This window comes from Chrysemys picta, chromosome 4 (assembly GCF_011386835.1).
Source record: "Chrysemys picta bellii isolate R12L10 chromosome 4, ASM1138683v2, whole genome shotgun sequence".
NCBI classification, from domain to species: Eukaryota; Metazoa; Chordata; order Testudines; family Emydidae; genus Chrysemys; species Chrysemys picta.
In genome coordinates, this window is record NC_088794.1 from 93582891 (window position 1) to 93604913 (window position 22023).

The 22023-nt window shown below is 46.1% G+C and overlaps 1 protein-coding gene across 2 annotated transcripts in view; it reads left to right on the forward strand.

Moving 5' to 3' along the window:
- SPTBN5 (spectrin beta, non-erythrocytic 5) overlaps nucleotides 1-21257 on the forward strand; it is a 143937-nt gene extending 122680 nt beyond the window's left edge. Inside the window, exons 58-64 of one of the 2 annotated variants that reach the window (XM_024106610.3) lie at nucleotides 2504-2575; nucleotides 4108-4194; nucleotides 4639-4730; nucleotides 4969-5054; nucleotides 6691-6826; nucleotides 8237-8364; nucleotides 11478-21257. In XM_024106610.3, coding sequence (XP_023962378.2) covers nucleotides 2504-2575; nucleotides 4108-4194; nucleotides 4639-4730; nucleotides 4969-5054; nucleotides 6691-6826; nucleotides 8237-8364; nucleotides 11478-11623 — 747 coding nt within the window. In that variant the 3' untranslated portion in view covers nucleotides 11624-21257. Of the gene's footprint in view, nucleotides 1-2503; nucleotides 2576-4107; nucleotides 4195-4638; nucleotides 4731-4968; nucleotides 5055-6690; nucleotides 6827-8236; nucleotides 8365-11477 lie in introns of those variants that run through there. The other variant, XR_006174251.2, reaches the window with a different exon arrangement.
- Nucleotides 21258-22023: the final 766 nt, after the last annotated feature.

Below are 22023 nucleotides of genomic sequence, written 5' to 3' on the forward strand. Positions count from 1 at the left end.
AGGGTGATCAGACAGCAAGTATGAAAAATCGGGATGGGGGTGGGGGGCAAGGGCGCCTATATAAGACACAGCCCCAAATATCAGGACTGTCCGTATAAAATCAGGACATCTTGTCACCCTAATGTCCTAATACATTAAAAAATACATTAAAGAACTTTACTAAGGTCTCAAACTAAGCATCCAGACGTTAATAAATGCTAGAATTAGAGCTGACTGGAAAATAGAATTTCCTTCCTTTGAGAAATTCTGAGATTTCTCAATCTTATTTCATCCCAGAATGATAAAGTTGAAATGAATCATTTCAATAACTTTCCATAGAAATTTTTGACAAAATCAGTGGATTCCTGCAATGTTTCAATTTTGTCTAATCAGCATTTTCCAGGGGAAACCTGATTCATTGGAAAATTTTCAATTAGTTCTAGATCAGATCTAGTCTGTGCAACCTTAATCTGGCTTCTTTGTGCATATGCATTATTATTAGGCTTTGCAGAATCTGAGGGTTTTTTAAATAATTTAGATGGATAATATTGCTGCTTATTTTTAAGCATTTGTTTTAGATTTTTATTCATATAAATTTTCAGTGGGAAGAAATTATGTGGGAGGGTTAGACAATGGGGGGTGAGACAATAATTGTTTAATGATAGTAGACATTGAGATTCAAAAAGTTAAAGCTTTACAACCATTAAAATACAAATTGTCCACATCATATGTCAAAACATACAAAGTAAATATCCTTAGAACGAACTCTAGTAAGTTCTTAAGCATCATTTTTCTTACTTTACCTATCTGTAATTTTTGATTATCAATAGAATTTTTTTTTGGTTTGTGTGTGTATGGTGAAATCGACATTTACTGATTAAAAATCCAGTCCTTTCAAGCCTAATTATGACAGTCTTTATGATACAGTCTTAGTTTCTCTACCTGCTCCCTCCTCCCTTGGCTCCTTGTCCCAGTCTTTCCACTTGTGCCACCTTCTTCAACTTCTTCTCTAACTCCCAGTCTTTTTTTAAAATAAGCAAAACAATATATTTTTCATGTACCCCATTTTGAGAATTGCTGAACCAGTTTTACTGACATTTTTTCCAAAAGCTTCAGCCTCAGGCAGCCACCCAGAATCAAAAATTTCAGCCTGAATGATTAAAGTTTGGCAAAGTTATGAGCACATTAAAGCAGGTTAATATGAAAAATGTTGGGGAACCTGAACTGTAGGTGTTGCTACCTGTACCACCTATAATATACTGGTTGTTTTTTTCTCTATTATCAATCTCTGTGCAATTCAGCACCCTTTTCTGAATGCTAAATGATGATGTTATAACACAAATTGCCATATAACAATCAAAGGATTATTTTTTGCAACAGCAGTAAAAAAAGCTAGTAGAATATTGGCTTGATTTGTTTTAAGAGAGTTATAGCATGTAAATCAGTAAGCAGCCGCATAATAGAATCATAGAATCATAGAATATCAGGGTTGGAAGGGACCTCAGGAGGTCATCTAGTCCAACCCTCTGCTCAAAGCAGGACCAATTCCCAACTAAATAGTCATGGAAACACTGAGATTACATTTGGAATACAGTATCCTGGTTTTGTTACCTCATTGGAATGCAGAAATGTAACAATAGAAGGCAGAGAGTACAAAATAAGGCAGCAGGGATGATAAATAGAATGGAGGGACTCATGTATGAGAGGATATATTGACAAAACAGATTATTTAGAGAAGTATGTTAACTAGTTAAAGTTATTTATAAAATTACACTGATGATCTACAATAACTGGTCAGACCAGTACGAGCGGATATAGGTATACATTAAGAGGGACCATATGAGGATTTTTAAGGATCTCTTAATGATATTTTATTGGTGAATAAGCGGAATGGTAGTGTTAATGACATTGATCCCCAGACATGCCAGAACAGCATAATAAATTGTTATAGAAAGATATTAAAATAATGTATTGCATATGTATTATAAAATACTATGGTTGTTTAATTTTTAAATAATAATTTTTAATTATAGTAGTGCAAATTAGCATCCAAAACCATAAAATAGTTATTTTTCTCCAGGAGTCTCTTCTACCACACAGTGCCAGAGTCAGATCCCCGGGCAGACCTTCGGGCAGGATCTAGATGACAGCAACCAAAGTAAAATATTTTGTGAAGGATTCAGATTCACTTCTAAGCATTGCATAAAAACATACCTGCTAAGATATTTTCATTTAGTCACATTATATTACACCACAAAATGCAGTATCACTCCAAGTAAGCTGACCTTTGGTACACTATGGTGAAACTAATCATATGAGTAGATTGTCCAGTGTAGGTCTGAACATCTTCATTCAGGCACTAAATTAGATTTCTGTATGTGGTCTACAGAGGGCTCCCAGGAGCATAGAAAAGGCAAAGGCTAAAGGGAAAACAATGGCCTGTTTGGGATATATCTCACAATTGCTTCTGAAGTTTTGAAAAGACTTCTTCAAAGTGAAACTGTAATGTCCTTGTGTGTTTCAGGTTTCTGTAAATCACCAGAACATGGAGGGGTTACTAGAAAAAAGGGACCAGCTTCTTCCAGGACGTAAGCAGGTAGAATCAAATGCATTCACTTCATGTTCAGCCACCATTCCTTACATTATGACCAAATAGCTACAGAACCTGACTGGGAGGTGGGGGAGGGGCGGTGAACCTTCACTGGGAAGGCTCTCAGAACCGAGGTCTTGATACAGTTCCCACAGAAGCCAGTGAAAGGACTCCCTTGACTTCAGTGGGTGTTAGATGAGGCCTGGAATGAACAAGATGTCTGAATTCACTTATCTGAGGGATGTTCCAGCTCAGGCTTAGTTCCCATTGATGGGGCACTTACTGGAACCTGGGACTAAATGAACATGTAGACTAAAATCCCCTTCAAAAAGAGTGAAGCCCTGATGGCAGAGAGAGCCTCTAATTTAATTAGCTTGGATATTAATTTCTGCTCATATTAGAAGAGGTGTTTCTTCCAGTTGATGGTTGGGTAGTAAATTGGTGAGATAGTTTCAGCATGGCCAAGGCTGAATGAAATTAAAGCTCGAATTCCCCTCTTACCCTAAAATATAAGTCCATTTCCAGGGCAGGGCTTGCATCAGTGAAGTAGTGGTGGTATATTTACCACAGCTGGGAAATTTCTGTGCAGGTTTTCTCAGTCACTATCTACCAGTGCATAGATTTTTGTTAACAGAGTCTGTGTGGGCCTTGGACATAGACAGGACTCTTAGACTGTTTGTTCCCTGGGAATAATTCTTTATCTGAAACTTTTAACCTGACCTAAGCAAATCCACACTGGTCTTTATTTCCTATGCAAAATAGAATCTACTGTCACCCTGTTAAGGATACACAAGTGAAACCCCAAGTTACATTAACTATGTTAGTGAATTCTCATCTCACCCACCCACCCACAAAAAAAGAAATAGAATAAATTAATAACATAAATTCTCCTCACATCTTCCTTAACAATTCCCCCTTCCTCTCTCATTCACCAGACAACTCTTGGCACAATAAAATAATATCATCTTACATTTAGACAGCACCTTCCATCCAGAAGGATCCCATAACACTTCACAAATGTGTTGCCTGTTGCAGACATACAACCACCTTCTGGGGTGGAAAGTAGCAGCTGCTTTTAAAACAGTGCCCAGTAAGTGGGGAAGAATTCGATATCCACACTACATTGAAACTTTAGGCAGATTATAATGGCCAAAATTGGAATATGGATAGTGCACTAGAGCCAACTCTCCAATTAGATAAAATGAAATGGTGTCTTCAACAAGCAGAAATAAAATGCTGGGTTTATATCCTTCCTAAAAGATAGAAGGAACCAACTGTTTAGTGCCTGCTTCCACCAGGCTGTGTCATTAGTTCAGCACTGACTTATGTGGCTCCACTGATGGAATCACTAAAACCAATTCCTACAGTGCATTGGGTTTCCTTAGAAATAGCCTAGGCTGACCATTCTTGGCTCGTGAGAGCTGATGAGGTCCCAGCCCCAAGTTGCATGGCTAGAAATTGCATATAGAAATGGATGTTATTGATGTAACTACAGATACCGTTGTGATTACATTTTATTATTCTCTTTATTCATGTAGCCACAGTCAAGGACTTGGAACTCCTATTATGTAAAACTCAACAAACAAAAACTTGACTTCTACAATGATGAAACGGAAGCGTCCAAGGTAATTTGTTTCTTGAATCTGTCAGGTAATCTCCAAAGGTGGTTTAAGATTTGTTCCCTGTTTTTCCATTCTAATCTCCCAATTTCTTTAAAAAGAAAACATAGGATTAGAAGGGGATTCATTTCTTTCATGCATCAGTTGGTCGAAATTTAATCTGATTGGTGCAGCTTCCAGCTATAAGGTTGAGAAGGGTTGAGAAAAGGGCTTTTGAGATTTATTGAACATTCTCTTGTTTGATTAATGCCTTCAAGACACAATGAAGTACCAGTTCTTCAAACTGTATGAAGGATGGATCTTGTATAGTTCTTCCTACCAAGGGACCTTGTGACAGTGTTAGGAATAATATGAATGATGGTATCAGTGTGTGCTCACTGTGTGTGGATGAGATTGAATCCTAAAAGGAAGGGCAATTAGGACATTCATTGTAATCTCTTCCTCCTTCAGACCGTAACCACAATCCCATCAATCAGTGTTGCTGGTGCTAAGTGTGAGAGGCTGACTGACTATGCCAGGAAAGAGAACACCTTTCATTTACGGTAAATCATACGCATAGACCTGCTAGCAAAACAGGTCTGGCTGCTCTGCAATGTTGCAACTACTCGCAGCCATACTCATCCAAGCCTATCTCAGAAAACGTTGTGGTATGGCAAAGCTGAAGAGTGCTGTCTGTGCAGGAATTTGCAGATACTGCAGTTCCTGCCTTTCTCAATAGGACAATAATGTAGACATTTAGACTAATTTGAATGCCCTTCTTCCTATCCCTGCTGTTTACAGGTTGAGTGATGGGGCAGAATACTACTTTTCAGCACCTTCTCAGAAGTTGATGAATGAATGGATACAAGCACTTAGGAGTACTATAGGTAGATCATCATTCATTTTTAAGGGGTAATTGTTTACTTTAGTGATGATGACAGGAGGGGTGAGGAAATAAAGGATGTTGAAATCACAAGCTGTCTCTTGTGTGGTGCTCTTCCTTTAAATGTGTTTGAGTGTCTCATCTGTGGGGAGCCTAGTTTTCTGTGATTAAAAAAAAAAAGTCTGTGACTTAAAAAAACCCCATAAGAATCCGTGTTTTTCCACAATTAAAATGAAACACTGAACTTCCCGAGCCACAATATATATATAGGTATCAGGTGAACACAATGTTTTATTGATATATTTCCAATTTTTAAGCAAGTTCAAAGCCTACCAGTGCCATCAATCATTATTACAAAGTAAAATTAACAGAATGATCCAGTCACAGTGCATTGTTTCTTTACTGTTGTCGATGGCCATGCTGTTTCAGCCACTTGTTTTCATTTCTTTGCATTCAGTTTAAGTTTAATGCTTTCCATGTATTCTACAATTGTTTGCTTTTGAATGTACTCTACAGCCTTGCTGCATACAGTACAGAACAGCACATTACCATCAACATGAAATTTGTCCTTGCCAAGTGTCACGGTCTTTAGCAGTGATTTTTACAATTTTTGGCATCTTTTCATAACTTTAATTACTCATGTCTGGAGGCTGACATGTAATCTAAGATGCATTAAAACATGAACCCTGCTATGCCATTGAGTAACTAACCTCTGTATGCCGGAAGCAGTTGATTGGAGTATGTTTAGCTATACAAATTTAAAGTGCATTCAAAAATCAACCACAAGAGTGTGAGGTTGCATGCATTGAATAAGTGACACTGGTACTTTCAGTAAAATGTAGTTAATATATGTTTTTTTTTTTTCACAAAATATAAAAAACTAAAGATTCTCTGTAAAAATGTAAATTCCGTGTTTTTTTGCATTTTTTCCATGGCAAAGATTTCTAGGATCCCTGCTCGTGTGTGTTACCCATAGAGAATAGTACACACCGAGGCACTTGATAGCTGACGTGACGGGTACGTCTACACTGCAATAGGACACCCGTGTCTGTCCCGGGCCAGCTGACTTGGGCTCATGGGGCTCGGGCTAAGGGGCTGTTTAATTGTGGTGTAGACATTCTGGCTCAGGCTGCAGCCTGAGCTCTGGGACCCTCCCACCTCTCAGGGTCCAAGGCTGCAGCCTGAGCCTGATCACCTGCATTGCAATTAAATAGCCCCTTAGCCCAAGCCCTGCGCGCCTGAGTCAGCTGGCACAGGCCAGCCATGGGTTTTTAATTGCAATGTAGACATACCCTTGGGCACCTCACAGTATAGTGTCCCCAGAGTGACATCGAAAGCAGCCTCTTGGTTGTAGTGCGGCTTGAGTCAAGATACTGGCTGGGGAGAAATGCGCAATGGCTTCTTACGTTTTTTCCAGCCTTCATGTAGACAGGGCCCTTGGCTCTTGGTTGCTCCCTTGTGCATCCAATCCTTATTCTGAAAACCTCAGTAAGCAGTGATGGCTTCTGTGGCATAATGAAAAAGGACAGGAATGCAGTGATACCGGCAACTCAAAGAAGTATGCAGTGGATATAGGAATGACTGACTCTGCCTCTGTCTCTGATTCAAACATGTTTCCTGTATTTTCTTTGACTCTGCAGGCCACAGTAACAGTCATGGTTCTAAGCTGATGGCACAACCAGTCGCTCCAAATACAGAGAGTCCTCAGACCAGACCTTGGAACGTCCCAGGTGGAGGGCCCGCTGAAAGACAAACCAGCAGAGGCTTCCTACCCAGGTGGGAACTGTATACTGCCGAGCTGGTCTGATTTCATTCTTGCTAGTAGCTAGGCAGTGCTCGAATACAGGATGATGCCAGATAGACAGGCTTGGTATTAAAAAGACCAGCTCAGTTTTCAGTATTTCAGTAGCACACAGCCCCAGGACTATATTATGCAGTAACTTCTCTGATTCAGTCCATTTTGACAGTTACGACATGCTAAATGCAATTTTCCAATAGGGGTCCTTAACAAGGTCATCCAAATCCTCCCCTTGGGTGATGAACTAAAACTAGGCACACAATGGCCTCTTTACATATTCAAGTGTGAATCTGAGAATCCAAAGGTAGCATTTGAACATATTGTTTGTGTCTCTGTGGTAGAAAATCTGTAAATCCATTTCTGCTGCAAATGGAGTGTGCAGAAATCCTACAAGTTATGACGTGAAAACAGCCCCTATTGTCTAGTCTATTGTACTGGGAGGATCCATGCGTCTAAACTTCATGAGCTGTGTGAGCCATAGACCTGTGCAAACCCATAGGCTCCTGGAATGCTATAGCACACACGGTATCGTGGAAACCAAAAAGACCAGTTTGATTGTCCCAGCCGACTCCTTGTGTTTTGCAGGAGAACTCACCACCTCATGCCTGTTAATGTGATTAGAACTGCAACGTTATAATTGCTAGAGATTTCACGGAGTTTACCAGAGAATTGCAGAGAGTGTCCTTACCATCACAAGAGTAACTCAACAAATATTTAGGAATTTATTCTTGCAAATCCCCCATGGGGTCAGGTAGAATTATTCTCCTCATTTTGACTAGTGAGGCAGAGAGAGATTTGACTTACCCTAGGTCACACAGGAAGTCTACTGCAGAGCTAGGAAATGAATGCAGGTCTCCTGAATCCCGTCCAGTGCCTGAAGCACAAGACCATCCTTCTTCTCTGTATAGATTGTCAATGAGTACTAGCTGTGATTGCTGTACAAACACAGATTTACTCCTGTTGTTCCCACTCAGATAAATGGGAAACTGACTGTTTGACCAAAAGACGTAACACAAACCTAGTGACTAGTATCAGACTTGCAAAATTGTCAAGAATATTTCCAGCCCAGTCACAAAATCTGTTTACCCCCATTATTCCATTGTGATGAACAATGATAAAATAATTACTGATATTTTATTTGTCCTTCAAATAAAGTAATTCACCAGAGGTGAGTGGGTAGGTGCGTTTTGCAAAGTTACTCCTATTCTGTATTGCAGACTGGCTATATTAATGCACATATGTATATACAACACATCTCTTCTGTCCGGTGGTTATTTTGCTTTTGAAATGGTTGCATGACTGAATTGTTCCTGAATACTTACTTTTACTTACTGATTTATTTCATGTCTGAAATGTCACTGAGTTTCTGTGGTGCTATTTGTTGACAGGAAAACTCCTTCCTTCAAACTCAGGCAAGAGAAAGAATCTGCAAACATTCCCAGGGAATCCGAGGGAGACACACATGGGATTATGAAGACACCAAGCTCCACCTCTGTCCAGAACCCTGCAGACATGGGTAATAAGAAACTCTGCCTTGATCTGTGTGAGAAGCACAGTACTGAGATTGAGAAATCATGTTTCAAAATATAGAAAGAGGAAAATGCTGTAGCACCCAATATACGCCACACCCTTCCCTGCTATGTCTTAATCCCTCTGCTTTTTCACTTCCTCTGGAAATTTACTGATACATTTTGACTTAGTGACTTTCCCCAGGAGCTTATTTTAGTTGATCATTATACTTCACGTGCCGTAGATCTGCCTGTCTTCTGGTTTCACTCCTACAGTAGTTTTCTCTTTATTGGGATTATGAAATACAGGGTGCTTGTTCTCAGGCTCTCTCTCGGTCTCTCATGATATATCTGTATCTATATATAGATTAAACACACATAAATCTATGTCAAAAGAAGGTGAGGCTTTCAGTGTCCAGTACTCAAAAATTAGAAAATGCCAGAATTCAGGTTTCATGTGCAACCTTAATTCAGCTGTCTGGTGCGTATGCGTCATGACAGCCTTTAATTACATGATGACATACTATTTTTTCCACAGGACCCCTGCTTCATTCAGTGGACAGTGCTCATGTTTGAGCATAGTGGCTCCGTGCCTCAGTTTCCCATCTGTAAAAACAGGAATGATAATCCCTCACCTCCGAGGGCTGTTGTGAAAATAAATTCATTCATGTTTGTTTCTGGTAATGTTAATGTTTACGAGGCACTCCGATACTGTAGTGATGAGCCTCACAGAAAAGCCTATGAGAAAAGTGATGGTTCTGTGTCCAGAGCTGGGTTTGAATAGGGTGCAGTATATAAGACCTGATGGCACACACTGAACAAAGAGGGGAAAACAAAGTATCAAATAGGTGTTCATTATCTGAGCGCTGTCCATCCTGGGCACCAAATGAGGCAGAGGTCCGGTGGGGAAAAAAATAGGTATGTGATTATGTAATTAAATAGTGTATCATAATGCGTACACATTGGGGGTCAAATTGTGGTTGTGTAGTGTTACTGTGCATTGTTTTAAAGCAGCTGCTATTTTCCAGTTCAAAGAGAATAGCTGAAATGTTAGTGAAGTGCTGCGGTATCCTTCTGGAGGAAAGGTGTTATCTAAATGTAAGAGTGTATTTTATCATGCCAGTAAGTAGTGTTGACCTGTTTGGTGAATGAGGAAGAGAACAGGGGAATCCATAAGGAAGATGTGAGAAGGGTTTATTCTGTCCATTTATTCTTTTTCTTCTTCTTCAGTATTGGTTTGGACACACAAATGCCACGTGCTTTTCAGTTTTATCTGAACACCTAGTCCCCTCTGCCAAATGAATGGGTTTGGGTGGTCAGGTGTGAACTGTGGGAAACCCATCTGAACACCCATGGAGCAGTTGTGCATATTCACATAGAGGAGTGTGACCTAATAAACCTCACACTTTACACATTCATATTAAATAAAATCTCTTTTCTAATAAGAGTTACTTACTGCCTTAAAACAGTTTCCCAAGCTAAAGGAGGGATCAAGCATTCATAGACCGCCTCCCACCTCGAGACTGTCCCCCAAGTTCTGAATGGTCTTCAGTTCAACCCTTTCCATTTTAAAAGGGTTTCCTGTTTTTTTCCCTTCAGTCACTATAGATACTCAAAGTGGGAAAAACTACCGTCTTTCTCGTTTTCCAAAGATGGGGGTTTTCTTTTCAGTCTCAAGTTGTCTCTGTCTTTCCATTCACTTTAATGGGCCTCCGGTGTCCCTTCCTGGGCTGGAAAATGAATAGTTACTTGAAGCTGGTTTCGTGTAGACACTTTGGGAGGTGTTCCTACCTTCCTGAGTACTCACTGCCCTGCTTTGAAGTGGAGCTGAAGTTGCAGCGTAGTTTTCTATATATACAAATACATAAATTCATAATCATAGCCTGCATACGTATCTCATAATGATTGAGTTTAGAACATTGCAAGCTTTCATAAAAGGCTGTGCTTGATATATTTTATAATACAACACCATTGCATGCAATCAATTGATTTAACTGTTTATTTTTGGGTTTTAAACCTGTTCTCACACTGGAGTATCTAGACCCTTATTGTTACAGAGATAACCTAGTTAAAATATGCCATATAGTCCCTGCAGCTAGTCTCATGCAACTGTCACTATCAGCAAGAGTTGCAGAGTGTCCCCAATCTTTAATGTTTACAACATATCAAAACTAGCTTTTTGTTTCCTAGCTCCTTACTGTCTCTGCTCTCTAAGATTACACAGAAAACTTACATATAGCAAACTTCCCCCTAGATAGTTTGAGACACCACTAAAAAAAAGACTGTCATTGTAAACACTGAGAGCAGGAGCTCAAAAAGGAAATCCAGGTGCCTGAAATCTCCCCTGGGAAAGTTTACAAAGCTGGAGTGATTCTATATTCACATCATCCTGGTGAGAACCTAGATTGACTAGGAAACATACTGGGAGTCCTTCAGGGGTGATGAGAGCTGAAAACGTCACCTCCAATAATAGTGTCTGTACAAAGTCCTTTCATGTTCTCATTGTTTGTTGGTCTTTCTCACAGTTCTTACATTTCTACAGCTGAGAAGTGTGTCAAACATACACAAATTGTTAGCTTTTCTTCCATGTGCTCCAAGGTGCACCCAGCAAAGCAGCTACATGATACTAAAGCAATACCATAAAAAGCCTGCAACCATATTAAGAGGCGCCAGCTCTTTTTAACAGAGGGCACTGCCACGGGAAAGCTTTATCCTTTCCAGGACTGTGAATAAAAGTTAAATATGCTGATTTTTGGGCTAATGGCACAAGCCATTGTCCAAGGAGGAGTTTTACCTATGGCATCTGGCACTGTGAAGTATCATGAAGAGGATGCTAGACTTTTGGGTAGTGGTATGCGTACCATGCTAGCATCACCTCCCCCTCCCAGGGCCCCCTGGAATTCAAAGTTACATCACCGTAGCTTCTACCAATCAATAGGAGAGAAGAAGGAATATAACAATTGAGAATTAAGGTGTGGATGCTAATGCTATGAAATGGCTTGGATTAGTCTGTTGTAGGGAGACCTAGCGAGAGCCTCCTTGACATGCACATCTGAGGGGGAGCCCATATTTCGGTGTTCCCTATCCCAAGAAAATGAATACATCACTAATTCTTTTTCAGGAGCCAAGGCTGAGGATCAGAGTGTGCAGACCAAGCGCTTAGCAAATCCACTGACCCAGATGAAAGAAGATCTAGCGATTGAGGGCAGGAAGGAGAAACACAAGAAAGATAAGAATGTCTTTCAAAAGTTTTTTTCCAAAAAGTAAGAGCAGCAGCACAAGAGAGCGCGCACTCTTCAGTTTTCTGGATGAGACAGACTCTTCCCCTTCATAGCACCCTATTGCCTTGGAGTCCAGATGGATAGTGAGCAAGTGAAATGTGTATGGGAGAAGGGAATGCTCAAGCATTGGGAAAAGAGACAGCACTTTGAAAAGAATAGAACTGTCACTGTTTTAACAAATTGAACTTGGGTGGATCAATGTACCTGGTTGTACCAGGCCTACAGAAGGCTTTTGTTTAAATTGAATGCTCATGAATGTGAGGAAATAATAGTGCTGGCTAATGTCTGGTATACTCCTTATCCCCTCTCCCCCCCTCCATCATGGCAAATTGTGTGATGATGACTAATGTCTACCAGGGACTAAGATAAGATACAACTGAATTCGTATCTACTTATTGCTTAAGCTGCACTTTGATCCCAAATCTCTATAGATGAACCACTAGTGTATTCACCCCGTCCCCCACACAATGTATCCATGCAATGTCTTAAATTAATGGAGATATCCCATCTCCTAGAACTGGAAGAGACCTTGAAAGGTCATCGAGTCCAGCCCCCTGCCTTCACTAGCAGGACCAAGTACTGATTTTGCCCCAGATCCCTAAGTGGTCCCCTCAAGGATTGAGCTCACAACCCTGGGTTTAGTAGGCCAATGCTCAAACCACTGAGCTATCCCTCTCCCCCTTATTTTACCTCTAAGTTCTAAAAGAAAGGTGCTGTTGATTCCATTGTGTACAGTTGTGACAGCTTAAATGCACACAGCTTGCCATTACTGTTGTGAGTGGCACTCTGTATGGAATCATTCCATGAAGTGACAAGAATCGTTTCTGCAATGCTTTCAGCTGTCACTATGGAATGAGAGAGAGGAATATTTCCTACTCATATTAAACGTTCAGGTGTTGCTAGATTCTTGCAGAGCTCCCCATCGACTGCCAAAAACAATTCAATCAAGAACCTCAAAATGCTGTGGGATTCAATTTAGTGTCTACAGCTCTGTCTATACCCTCAGTTTCAGGATTCTTTATTTATTATGCAAATAATTTTAAGCAATAAAAGGGAGGGGGGCACCAGATTTGAATGGAACGTAAGTAACTGTGGAACTAAAATGAATGACCTCCCTAAAAATGATGTATACTTGTGTATGATGCTAGCCAAATAATCATGTAAAGTTAAAAACTTTAGCAGCTGTGTTTAGATGGCAATTTCTGAGGCTGTTTGAGGGGAGATGCATTCACCCCTTTGCAACAGGCAAATAATGTATAAAAATGAAGTGCACCTGTCTTAGGTTTTTATATGGCAACTATGGGATGAAAGCCCAGGAAAGGGAGCATATGGTAGGGAAAATCTGAATGCCATCTGGTAAACCATTACTGCAGCTATATGCTAATATGCTAATACTTCAAATTTATCAGCACCCAGGCTCAAAGGGTTCTGTGTGCTTTAATAATAAAATACAGATACAAAACTAGGGTCAATCTAGCAAAGGAACTTAATGGAAATTCTGTCTTCCTTTCATTGTTAATAACTGCAAACTGTGTTCTCAGACTTTTTTAATCGATTCATTTTGAACTTCTTGTTCAGTCGCTAGTGTAAAGTTTAAATCAAAATATTTTTCCTGCTTCTATTTAAATAAAGTCACCCAGTGGTAAAATTATGGCATCTTTCAATTGTCTGAATTCTTAATAGCCTCCTTCAAGAACCTGTTTTGTGCTTTTGACTGCTAGCCCACTGGGAAAGACTGAAGTAAAAGTAGATTTTTCACTTTTCTTCCACTCCAACGCCAATTGAGATACAGAATTTCATTCCTTCCCATTCTTAAAATCAGGTATTGTAACAAATACTTTAGAGAGTGCTCATAGCAAATGTAAGTAGAGCCAATATAAAACACAAAATGCTGTTCAATGTTTGTTTATGCATTAAGTTTTTCACTAGGCCATTGCACTTTATTCAATTCTTTACTTCAAAAGACTCTTATTCAGCAGGTAAAAAGTACTAACATTTTCCCCAAGCAGTGGCTTAAAATAAAAAGTATGGCAAATGGCCGGGGGTGAGGGGCACAGAACGAAAACTCTATCTATTCCTGGCCTCTCCGTGTCCATCTATGAGGGGAGGAGGAATAGGAGGAGCACTAAGTGGGTGTGCAGCATCCTTTACCTCTGAGGACCTGGATCCAAATTAGGGAGCCTGCACTGGGCCATGCAGATGTGCAAACAGATTGTGAGCCGTGTTTATATGGACAACGTGGGCACATGGCTTTGACATGTTGTCCACACTCTCACTTCAAGTGGGGGTGGGGGGTTGGCTAGTGACTTATTTTAGTTCCTATTCTGCTAAGGTTTGAATTATTATTAGTGCTAGTGCACATGGTGATGTAAAGCATCTTAAGTGCACAACTCCATACATCATTGGTTCTCAACCTATTTATCAATATGTTACCTGGGCAGCAGGTTGAGAACCACAGCACGCCCCCTTCCCAACCTCCCTCCACAGACCCCTATGCCCAGCACCTCACGCCCACAGACCCCTCTATGGAGTGGAGCCCTGGGCGGGGGGCGGCAGGAACCATGGACCCCACTGGGTGGGGCCAGGTGGCAGGGCAGTTGGGTGGCAGTCCTGTGGGGCTGGGTGCAGGCCCAGACCAGGCGGGCCCGGCTGGCATCCGAGGACCCCGGATCCCAGGGGGCCAGCCTGCAGCCCCAGACCTTGCGGGGCCCGGTAGCCCCGACCCCTACCCCATGGGGCAGATCCCAGACCCTGCTGGGCCAGCCGGGGGCCCTGGACCAGAACACCAGGTCGAAAAGGGATCGTGGTGGCTCCAGTCAGCACCGCTGACCAGGTCATTGACTGTCCAGTTGGCAGACCACGCAGCGTGGCTGGCATGCTCCCTGCTAGCCCACGCAGCTCCCAGGAAGCAGCTGGCATGTCCTGCTTCCATTGCAGGGGGAGCCAGGGGACTCCACAAGCTGCCCCCGCAGCTCCCATTGGCTGGGAACCACGGCCAATGGGAACTGTGGCGGTGGTGCCTGCGGATGTGGCAGCGTGCGGAGCCCCCTGGCTGCACCTCCACATAGGAGCTAGAGGGGGAACATGCCACTGCTTCCGGGAGCTGCTTGAGGTAAGCGCCATCCAGAACCTGCACCCCTGAGCTGCCCCACCCCATGCCCAACCCCCCTGCCCTCCCTCCTGCCCTTGGTCCCAGCCCAGAGCACACTCCTGCATCCCAAACCCCTCATCCCCAGCCAGAGCCCTCATCCCCCCTGCACCCTGAACCCCTGAGTCAGCCCAGTGAAAATGAGCAAGTGAGTGAGGGGGGAGAGTGAGTGAGAGAGGGAGGGGGATGGAGTGAATAGAGGGCAGGGCCTCGGAGAAGGGGCGGGTCAAGGGTGTTCGGTTTTGTGCGAGTAGAAAGTTGGCAACCCTAACCCTGAGAGGCTGGCCAGCAGCCCTAGACCCTGTGGGGCCGGATGGCAACGCCAACGCCGACCCTGGGCTCTGCGAAGCCAGCCGGCTGGCATAACCCGATCCCGGACCCCGGATCCTGAGGTGCAGGGCGGCAGCCTTGCGGGAGGAACCACTGGACCCGGGAACCAACTGAAGACGGGGGACAACTAATGAATAACAGGGTCAGGAGTGAAGATTACAGGTCCAAAACTAGGGATCCAGAGGGGGACACTGAGCAGAGAACCCCAGACAGCCCCCACTGCTCCTCAAAGCCATCTAGGGAGCCAGCGGACACCACCCAAAGGAACTCTGCCTGGATGCGTGAGACCGGGGAGGAGCGGAAATAGGCCCCACAGTCACAGAGCACCCCCTTCTCTAACATCCTCTTCCCAGTGTTGAAGATGGCCACTTTGGCCAGGGCCAGGAGGAGGTTGATGAGGAGGTCTCACGACTTGGTGGGGCCGTGGACAGGGTGTGCAAATATAAACAGGTGTGGGGAAAAGTGCAGCCGGAACCTCAACAGGGCCAGCCGAATGCCGGAGGAGTGGGCTCATGCCAGATGGAAGTGTGATTAAATCAACGCAGTCCAACCAGGTGTGGCGCGACCGATCACCTTCCACCTGGCCCTAGGTGAAGGTGGTATTGTCGTCTGGGTGGTGGTCGTGCCAGACGTCCACCAGGGAGTGATAGTCGACGATCTCTCTGAGGACGCCTGCAGCAGCCTGGCTGCTCTCGAGCCCTGAGCGATCCCGGTCCTCAAGGGTGATATTGAAATCCCCGCCCAGGACCAGGCACTCGCGAGGATCCAAGATGCCAAGGAAGGCGGACGCCTGTTCGTAAAAACGCACCCACTCCGGGCCTGTGTTCGGGGCACAGATGTTGACTAGATTCAATGTCAGCCCCTCCACACAGACCCAGATGTGCAGCAGGTGACCTGGCACGACCTCAGCAACCCCCAGCACCTCAGGCTGTAGGTTGGGGGAGAACAGGGTGGCCACCCCAGCCAAATGGGCGCTGACGTGACTAAAGTACACCCCGTCCCCACACTGCAGCCTCCACCTAGCCTCCGCGACTGGAGACGTGTGGGTCTCCTGCAGGAAAATCACAGAGTACCCCCTCTCCCAAAGACCCACCCTACAGCCCCGGGTGTTCAAGGTAGCAGACGGTTGGTTTTATAGTGAGGATTGGGGAGGATCCTTGTGGGCAGGGGTGTCAGCAGCCCCCAGCAGGCCTTGAAACAATCCACAGAAGTTGCAGGCCCGCCCGTAGGCCACGATGTCCTGTCTCTCGGTCCCCCTCCCTCCTGCAAAACAGCCCTCACGGCCTGGAGGATGAGATGGAAGTCCTCTCAGCACTGGAAAGCGAGCTTACCCTTACCCTTGAAGCCACGGGTTTCCAATAGGAAGCGGTGCAGCTTGTCCTGCAGCACAGCGGGGGGCGGGGTCACAGACCTGCTGCCATCTTCTGATTGGGCCCCCATGGCAGTCCCGCGGCCCACGGAGATGGGCAAACAGGGGGCAGACACCCCCTCCCCCAGCGTGGCGCCTGTAGTGGTGGCACTGTGTGACCCGTCTCCAGCTCTGGTGGGGGAGGGGGCAGCAGAGGGGAGAGAGCAGCCCCTAGAGAGTCAGGGATGGGGACACGAAAACTGCCCCCTAAGGGTTGTCTGAGGATAGGGGAAACAAAACAACCCCAGGAGCGGCAGCAATATGGGGAGTGGAGGGGAAGGAGGTGGGCAACGCATCACCAGGGGTCGGGAGCAGGGCTGGGATCAGCACCAGGAATGGAGGCGGAGGCAAAGGTGGGAGAAGGGTCCCCGGCAGGCATGCCACCAGAGTGCAGCACCTCTCAACCGGATTCAGGGGCCGAAGTGGCAGGGATGGGAAGGGGGACCTCACCGAGGCCGGGCCCTGGCGCTTCAACAAGCGCAGCACCCTCAACCGCGGCATCAGGTATGGTGGCATCAGCAGCAGGTTCCCCCCCACCGGGAGGGGAGGTGGCCGCCCTGCCTCAGAAAGGGGTGCACCCAAGGGCTCGGGCCCCGGCCATCACCACCAGGGGCTCGGCAGCCACAAGCAGGATGCCATCTGAGGCCGGGCAGTTGCATGAACCCAAGGGCGCCCCGTGCTCAAGACCAGGGGTGGCAGCCTGGGGCAAGGGGGAAAGAGCAGGAGGGGGCAGCATGACCAAACGGCTGCCCAGACTCAGGCCTACTGGCAAAGGGTCGTTCTCCCCCTGGGTGATTGGGGTCAGACTTGATCTCCTCAAAGGTGAAGTCTCCCCCCACTGCCCCAGAGTCCTCCCTGCCTGCAACCGAGGCAGCAATCACTTCGGTGCCAACGCGGGGCACAGGTGACAAAAGGGCTGGGCCCTCCCCCCCGCTTCCATGGCATTCCCGGCCAGCTCCACTGGGTGGGCTCTATCAGGGGGCATGGCAGAAGGCTTGGGGGCAGCCCCCCCATTGTCAAGGGGGAGGTTCTGAGCTGGAATTCCCTTTTGCTGCATGAGTACCCAGCCCTCCCTCTCCTGTGCCCGGCAATGGCCCTGCTGCCCTCTCCTCGATGGACCCTGCCCATCACGGAGGCGGGGCCCACCCATTCATCTGGGTGCGCTGTGGGGGCTACCCCTGGGGCCTGAGTGGGAGTGATGGCAGAAGGAGGAGGGACAACTATGGGAGCCGGGTAACCAGGGTTGCCGGCGATGGCAGGTCCCGTCGCCCAGCAGAGGTAACACCGGGCCTCCCCCAAGGAGTAGTGCACCCGGTAGTGGGCCTCCTGGTTCTGTTGGGATCCAGGAAGGACCCACTACCAGGTGCACTACTTATATGTCTACACTACGGGATTAATCCGAATTTATCTAATTCGAAATTGGGAAACAGATTGTATAAAGTCAAATGTATGCGGCCACACTAAGCACATTAATTCGGCGGTGTGTGTCCATGTACCGGGGCTAGCGTTGATTTCTGGAGCGTTGCACTGTGGGTAGCTATCCCATAGTTCCCGCAGTCTCCCCCGCCCATTGGAATTCTGGGTTGAGATCCCAGTGCCTGATGGGACAAAAAACATTGTCGCAGGTGGTTCTGGGTACAACCTCACCCCTCCCTCCTTCCCTCCCTGCATGAAAAAAAGCAACGAACGGCAGACAACCATTTCGCGCCTTTTTTCCTGGGTGAACACTGCAGACTCCATACCACGGCAAGCATGGAGCCCACTCAGCTCAAGACAGCAGTCATGAACATTGTAAACACCTCGCGCGTTCTCGTGGAGTTTATGCTGAGCCAGGACCAGAAAAACGAGGAGAGGAGGCAGCGGCGGCGGCAGTGCAGTGACAAGCGTGATGAGGACATGGATATGGACACGGACACAGAATTCTCTCAAACCGCGGGCCCCAGTGCTTTGGAGATCATGTTGTTAATGGGGCAGGTTCTACCCATGGAACGCCGATTCTGGGCAAGGGAAACAAGCACAGACTGGTGGGACCGCATAGTGTTGCAGGTGTGGGATGATTCCCAGTGGCTGCGGAACTTTCACATGCATAAGGGCACTTTCATGGAACTTTGTGACTTGCTGTCCCCTGCCCTGAAACGCCAGAATACCAAGATGAGAGCAGCCCTCACAGTTGAGAAGTGAGTGGTGATAGCCCTGTGGAAGCTTGCAACGCCAGACAGCTACCGGTCAGTCGGGAATCAATTTGGAGTGGGCAAATCTACTGTGGGGGCTGCTGTGATGCAAGTAGCCAAAGCAATCACTCAGGTGCTGCTACGAAAGGTAGTGATTCTGGGAAATGTGCAGGTCATAGTGGATGGCTTTGCTGCAATGGAATTCCCTAACTGTGGTGGGGCGATAGATGGAACCCATATCCCTATCTTGGCACTGGAGCACCAGGGTACCCAGTACATAAACCGCAAGGGGTACTTTTCAATGGTGCTGCAAGCACTTGTGGATCACAAGGGACGTTTCACCAAAATCAATGTGGGCTGGCCAGGAAGGGTTCATGACGCTCGCGTCTTCAGGAACACTACTCTGTTTAAAGGGCTGCAGCAAGGGACTTACTTTCCGGACCAGAAAATAACTGTTGGGGATGTTGAAATGCCAATATCAGAGGGGTAGCTGTGTTAGTCTGAATCTGTAAAAAGCAACAGAGGGTCCTATGGCACCTTTGAGACTAACAGAAGTATTGGGAGCATAAGCTTTCGTGGGTAAGAACCTCACTTGCATCTGAAGAAGTGAGGTTCTTACCCACGAAAGCTTATGCTCCCAATACTTCTGAAATGCCAATAGTTATTCTTAGGGACCCAGCCTACCCCTTAATGCCATGGCTCATGAAGCCATACACAGGCAGAATGGACAGGAGTCAGGAGCTGTTCAACTACAGGCTGAGCAAGTGCAGAATGGTGGTAGAATGTGCATTTGGCCGTTTAAAAGGTCGCTGGCGATCATTACTGACTCGCTCAGACCTCCCCATTGTTATTTCTGCTTGCTGTGTGCTCCACAATCTCTGTGAAAGTAAGGGGGAGACCTTTATGGCGGGGTCGGAGGCTGAGGCAAATTGCCTGGCTGCTGATTACGCACAGCCAGACACCAGGGCGATTAGAAGAGCACACCAGGAAGCGCTGTGCATCAGAGAAGCTTTGAAAACCAGTTTCATGACTGGCCAGGCTACAGTGTGAAATATCTGTTTGTTTCTCCTTCATGAAAACCCGCCCCCTTTATTGACTCATTCTCTGTAAGGAACCCACCCTCCCCCTTCCCCCAGCTTGCTTTCAAACCAAATAAAGTCACTATTGTTTAAAAATCATTTATTCTTTATTAATAGATTATAAAAAGAGGGAGGGAACCCGGGTGGGGTTTGGGAGGAGGATCAGTGGGAAGGAAAAGGCCACTAAAAAAAGGTTAAAAAAATGACAGCCTTTTGCTTGGGCTGTCCACTGGGGTGGAATGGGAAGGTGTACGGAGTCTCCCCCCTCCTCCCCCCCCCCGCGTTCTTACAGGTCTGGGTGAGGAGGCTATGGAACATGGGGTGGGGGGAGGGGGGTTATACAGGGGCTGTAGCGGCACTCTGTTATCCTGCTGCCGTTCCTGAAGCTCCACCAGATGCCGGAGCATGTCTGTTTGCTCACACAGCAGCCCCAGCATTGCATCCTGCCTCCTCTGATCTTCCTACCGCCACCTCTCATCTCGAGCTTCTCTCCTCTCCTCACGTTGGTCCCTCCTGTCCTCATGTTGGTCCCTCATGTCCTCACGTTGGTCCCTCCTGTCCTCACGTTCACTGGCTTCTTTCCTATACTTTGAAACCGTGTCCTTCCACTCATTCAGATGAGCTCTGTCACTGCGGGTGGATTCCATGATTTCTGCGAACATATCGTCTCGCGTCTTCTTTTTCCAACGCCTTATCTGTGATAGCCTTTGGGACGGAGGAGGGAGGCTTGAAGAATTTGCAGCTGCTGGAGGGAGGGGAAAAAGGAGAGAATTTTTTAAAAAGATACATTTTGCAGAACAATGCTTATACTCTTTCACGGTGACCAACACTATTCACATTACAAAGCACATGTGATTTCTGTGCAAGGTCGCATTTTGCCTCTTAATATTGAGTGCCTGTGGCTTTGCTGCTAGAGATCACAGACGCAGGTCCGGGCAACAGAATTCGGCTTGCATGCGGCCATAGTAAGCCATTGTCTTTCGGCTTCTGCGCCCTCCTTTCCCACATACCAAGCAAAGCCCGTTGAGTGCTGCGGTTTTCCTGTTAACATTCAGCAGCAGAAAACAAACTAAACTACCCCCCCCCCCATCCAATTCTCTGGATGATCGCTTTATCCCTCTCCCCACCGCGTGGCTGGTATCAGGGAAGATCCCTGCTAGCCAAACGCGAAAAGCTCTGGGCCAATTCCCACCCCCCTGCGCTTGGCTAACTGCAGGGAAGGATTTCTTTTCAGCCACAGGCAAACATCCCAGTAGGAACGGCCACCTCTGTCCCCTTAATTAAATTCCCGTATTTCAACCAGGTTACCATGAGCGATATCACTCTCCTGAGGATTACACAGCAAGATAAAGAACGGATGTTGCTTGAATGCCAGCAAACACCGGGACCATACGCTGCCAGGCTTTGTCATGCAATGATACCAGATTACTTGCTGCAAGCATGGCGCGGTCAAGTGTCCTACCATGGAGGACGGAATAAGGCTGCACTGCCCAGAAACCTTGTGGTAAGGCTTTTGGAGTACCTCCAGGAGAGCTTCATGGAGATGTCCCTGGAGGATTTCCGCTCCATCCCCAGACACGTTAACAGACTTTTCCAGTAGCTGTACTGGCTGCGAATGCATCCCAAGTCCTCAGGGCAAAGTAATCATTAAAAACCCTTGCTTTTAAAACAAGTTTTATATTTTAAAAGGTAAACTCACCTGAGGTCCCTTCCATGGGGTTGTGGTCTTGGATACTGGGTTGGGAGGGTACTTCAGTCAGGCTGAGAAAAAGATCCTGGCTGTTGGGGAGAACGGAGTGCTGGGTGCTCTCTGCAAGCTCGTCCTCCTCCTCCTCCTCTTCCCCGTCCGCAGAATCCTCAGCTGTAGCTGATGAGACTATCCCCGCCTCGGAATCCACGGTCAGAGGTGGGGTAGTGGTGGCGGCCCCCCCTTGTCGTAGAAGTGGCATGTCCGCGGCTCTGACCCGAAGCGACCATTTGCCTCCTTTGTTTTTTGATAGGCTTGTCTGAGCTCCTTGACTTTCACGCGGCACTGATCTGAGTCCCTATTGTGGCCTCTCTCCATCATGCCCTTGGAGATTTTTTCAGAAGTTTTGGCATTTCATCTTTTTGAACAAAGTTCTGCTAGCACTGAATCCTCTCCCCATATAGCGATCAGATCCAGTACCTCCCGTACGGTCCATGCTGGTGCTCTTTTTCGATTATCGGCCTGCATATCACCTGTGCTGATGAGTTATCTGTGGTCACTTG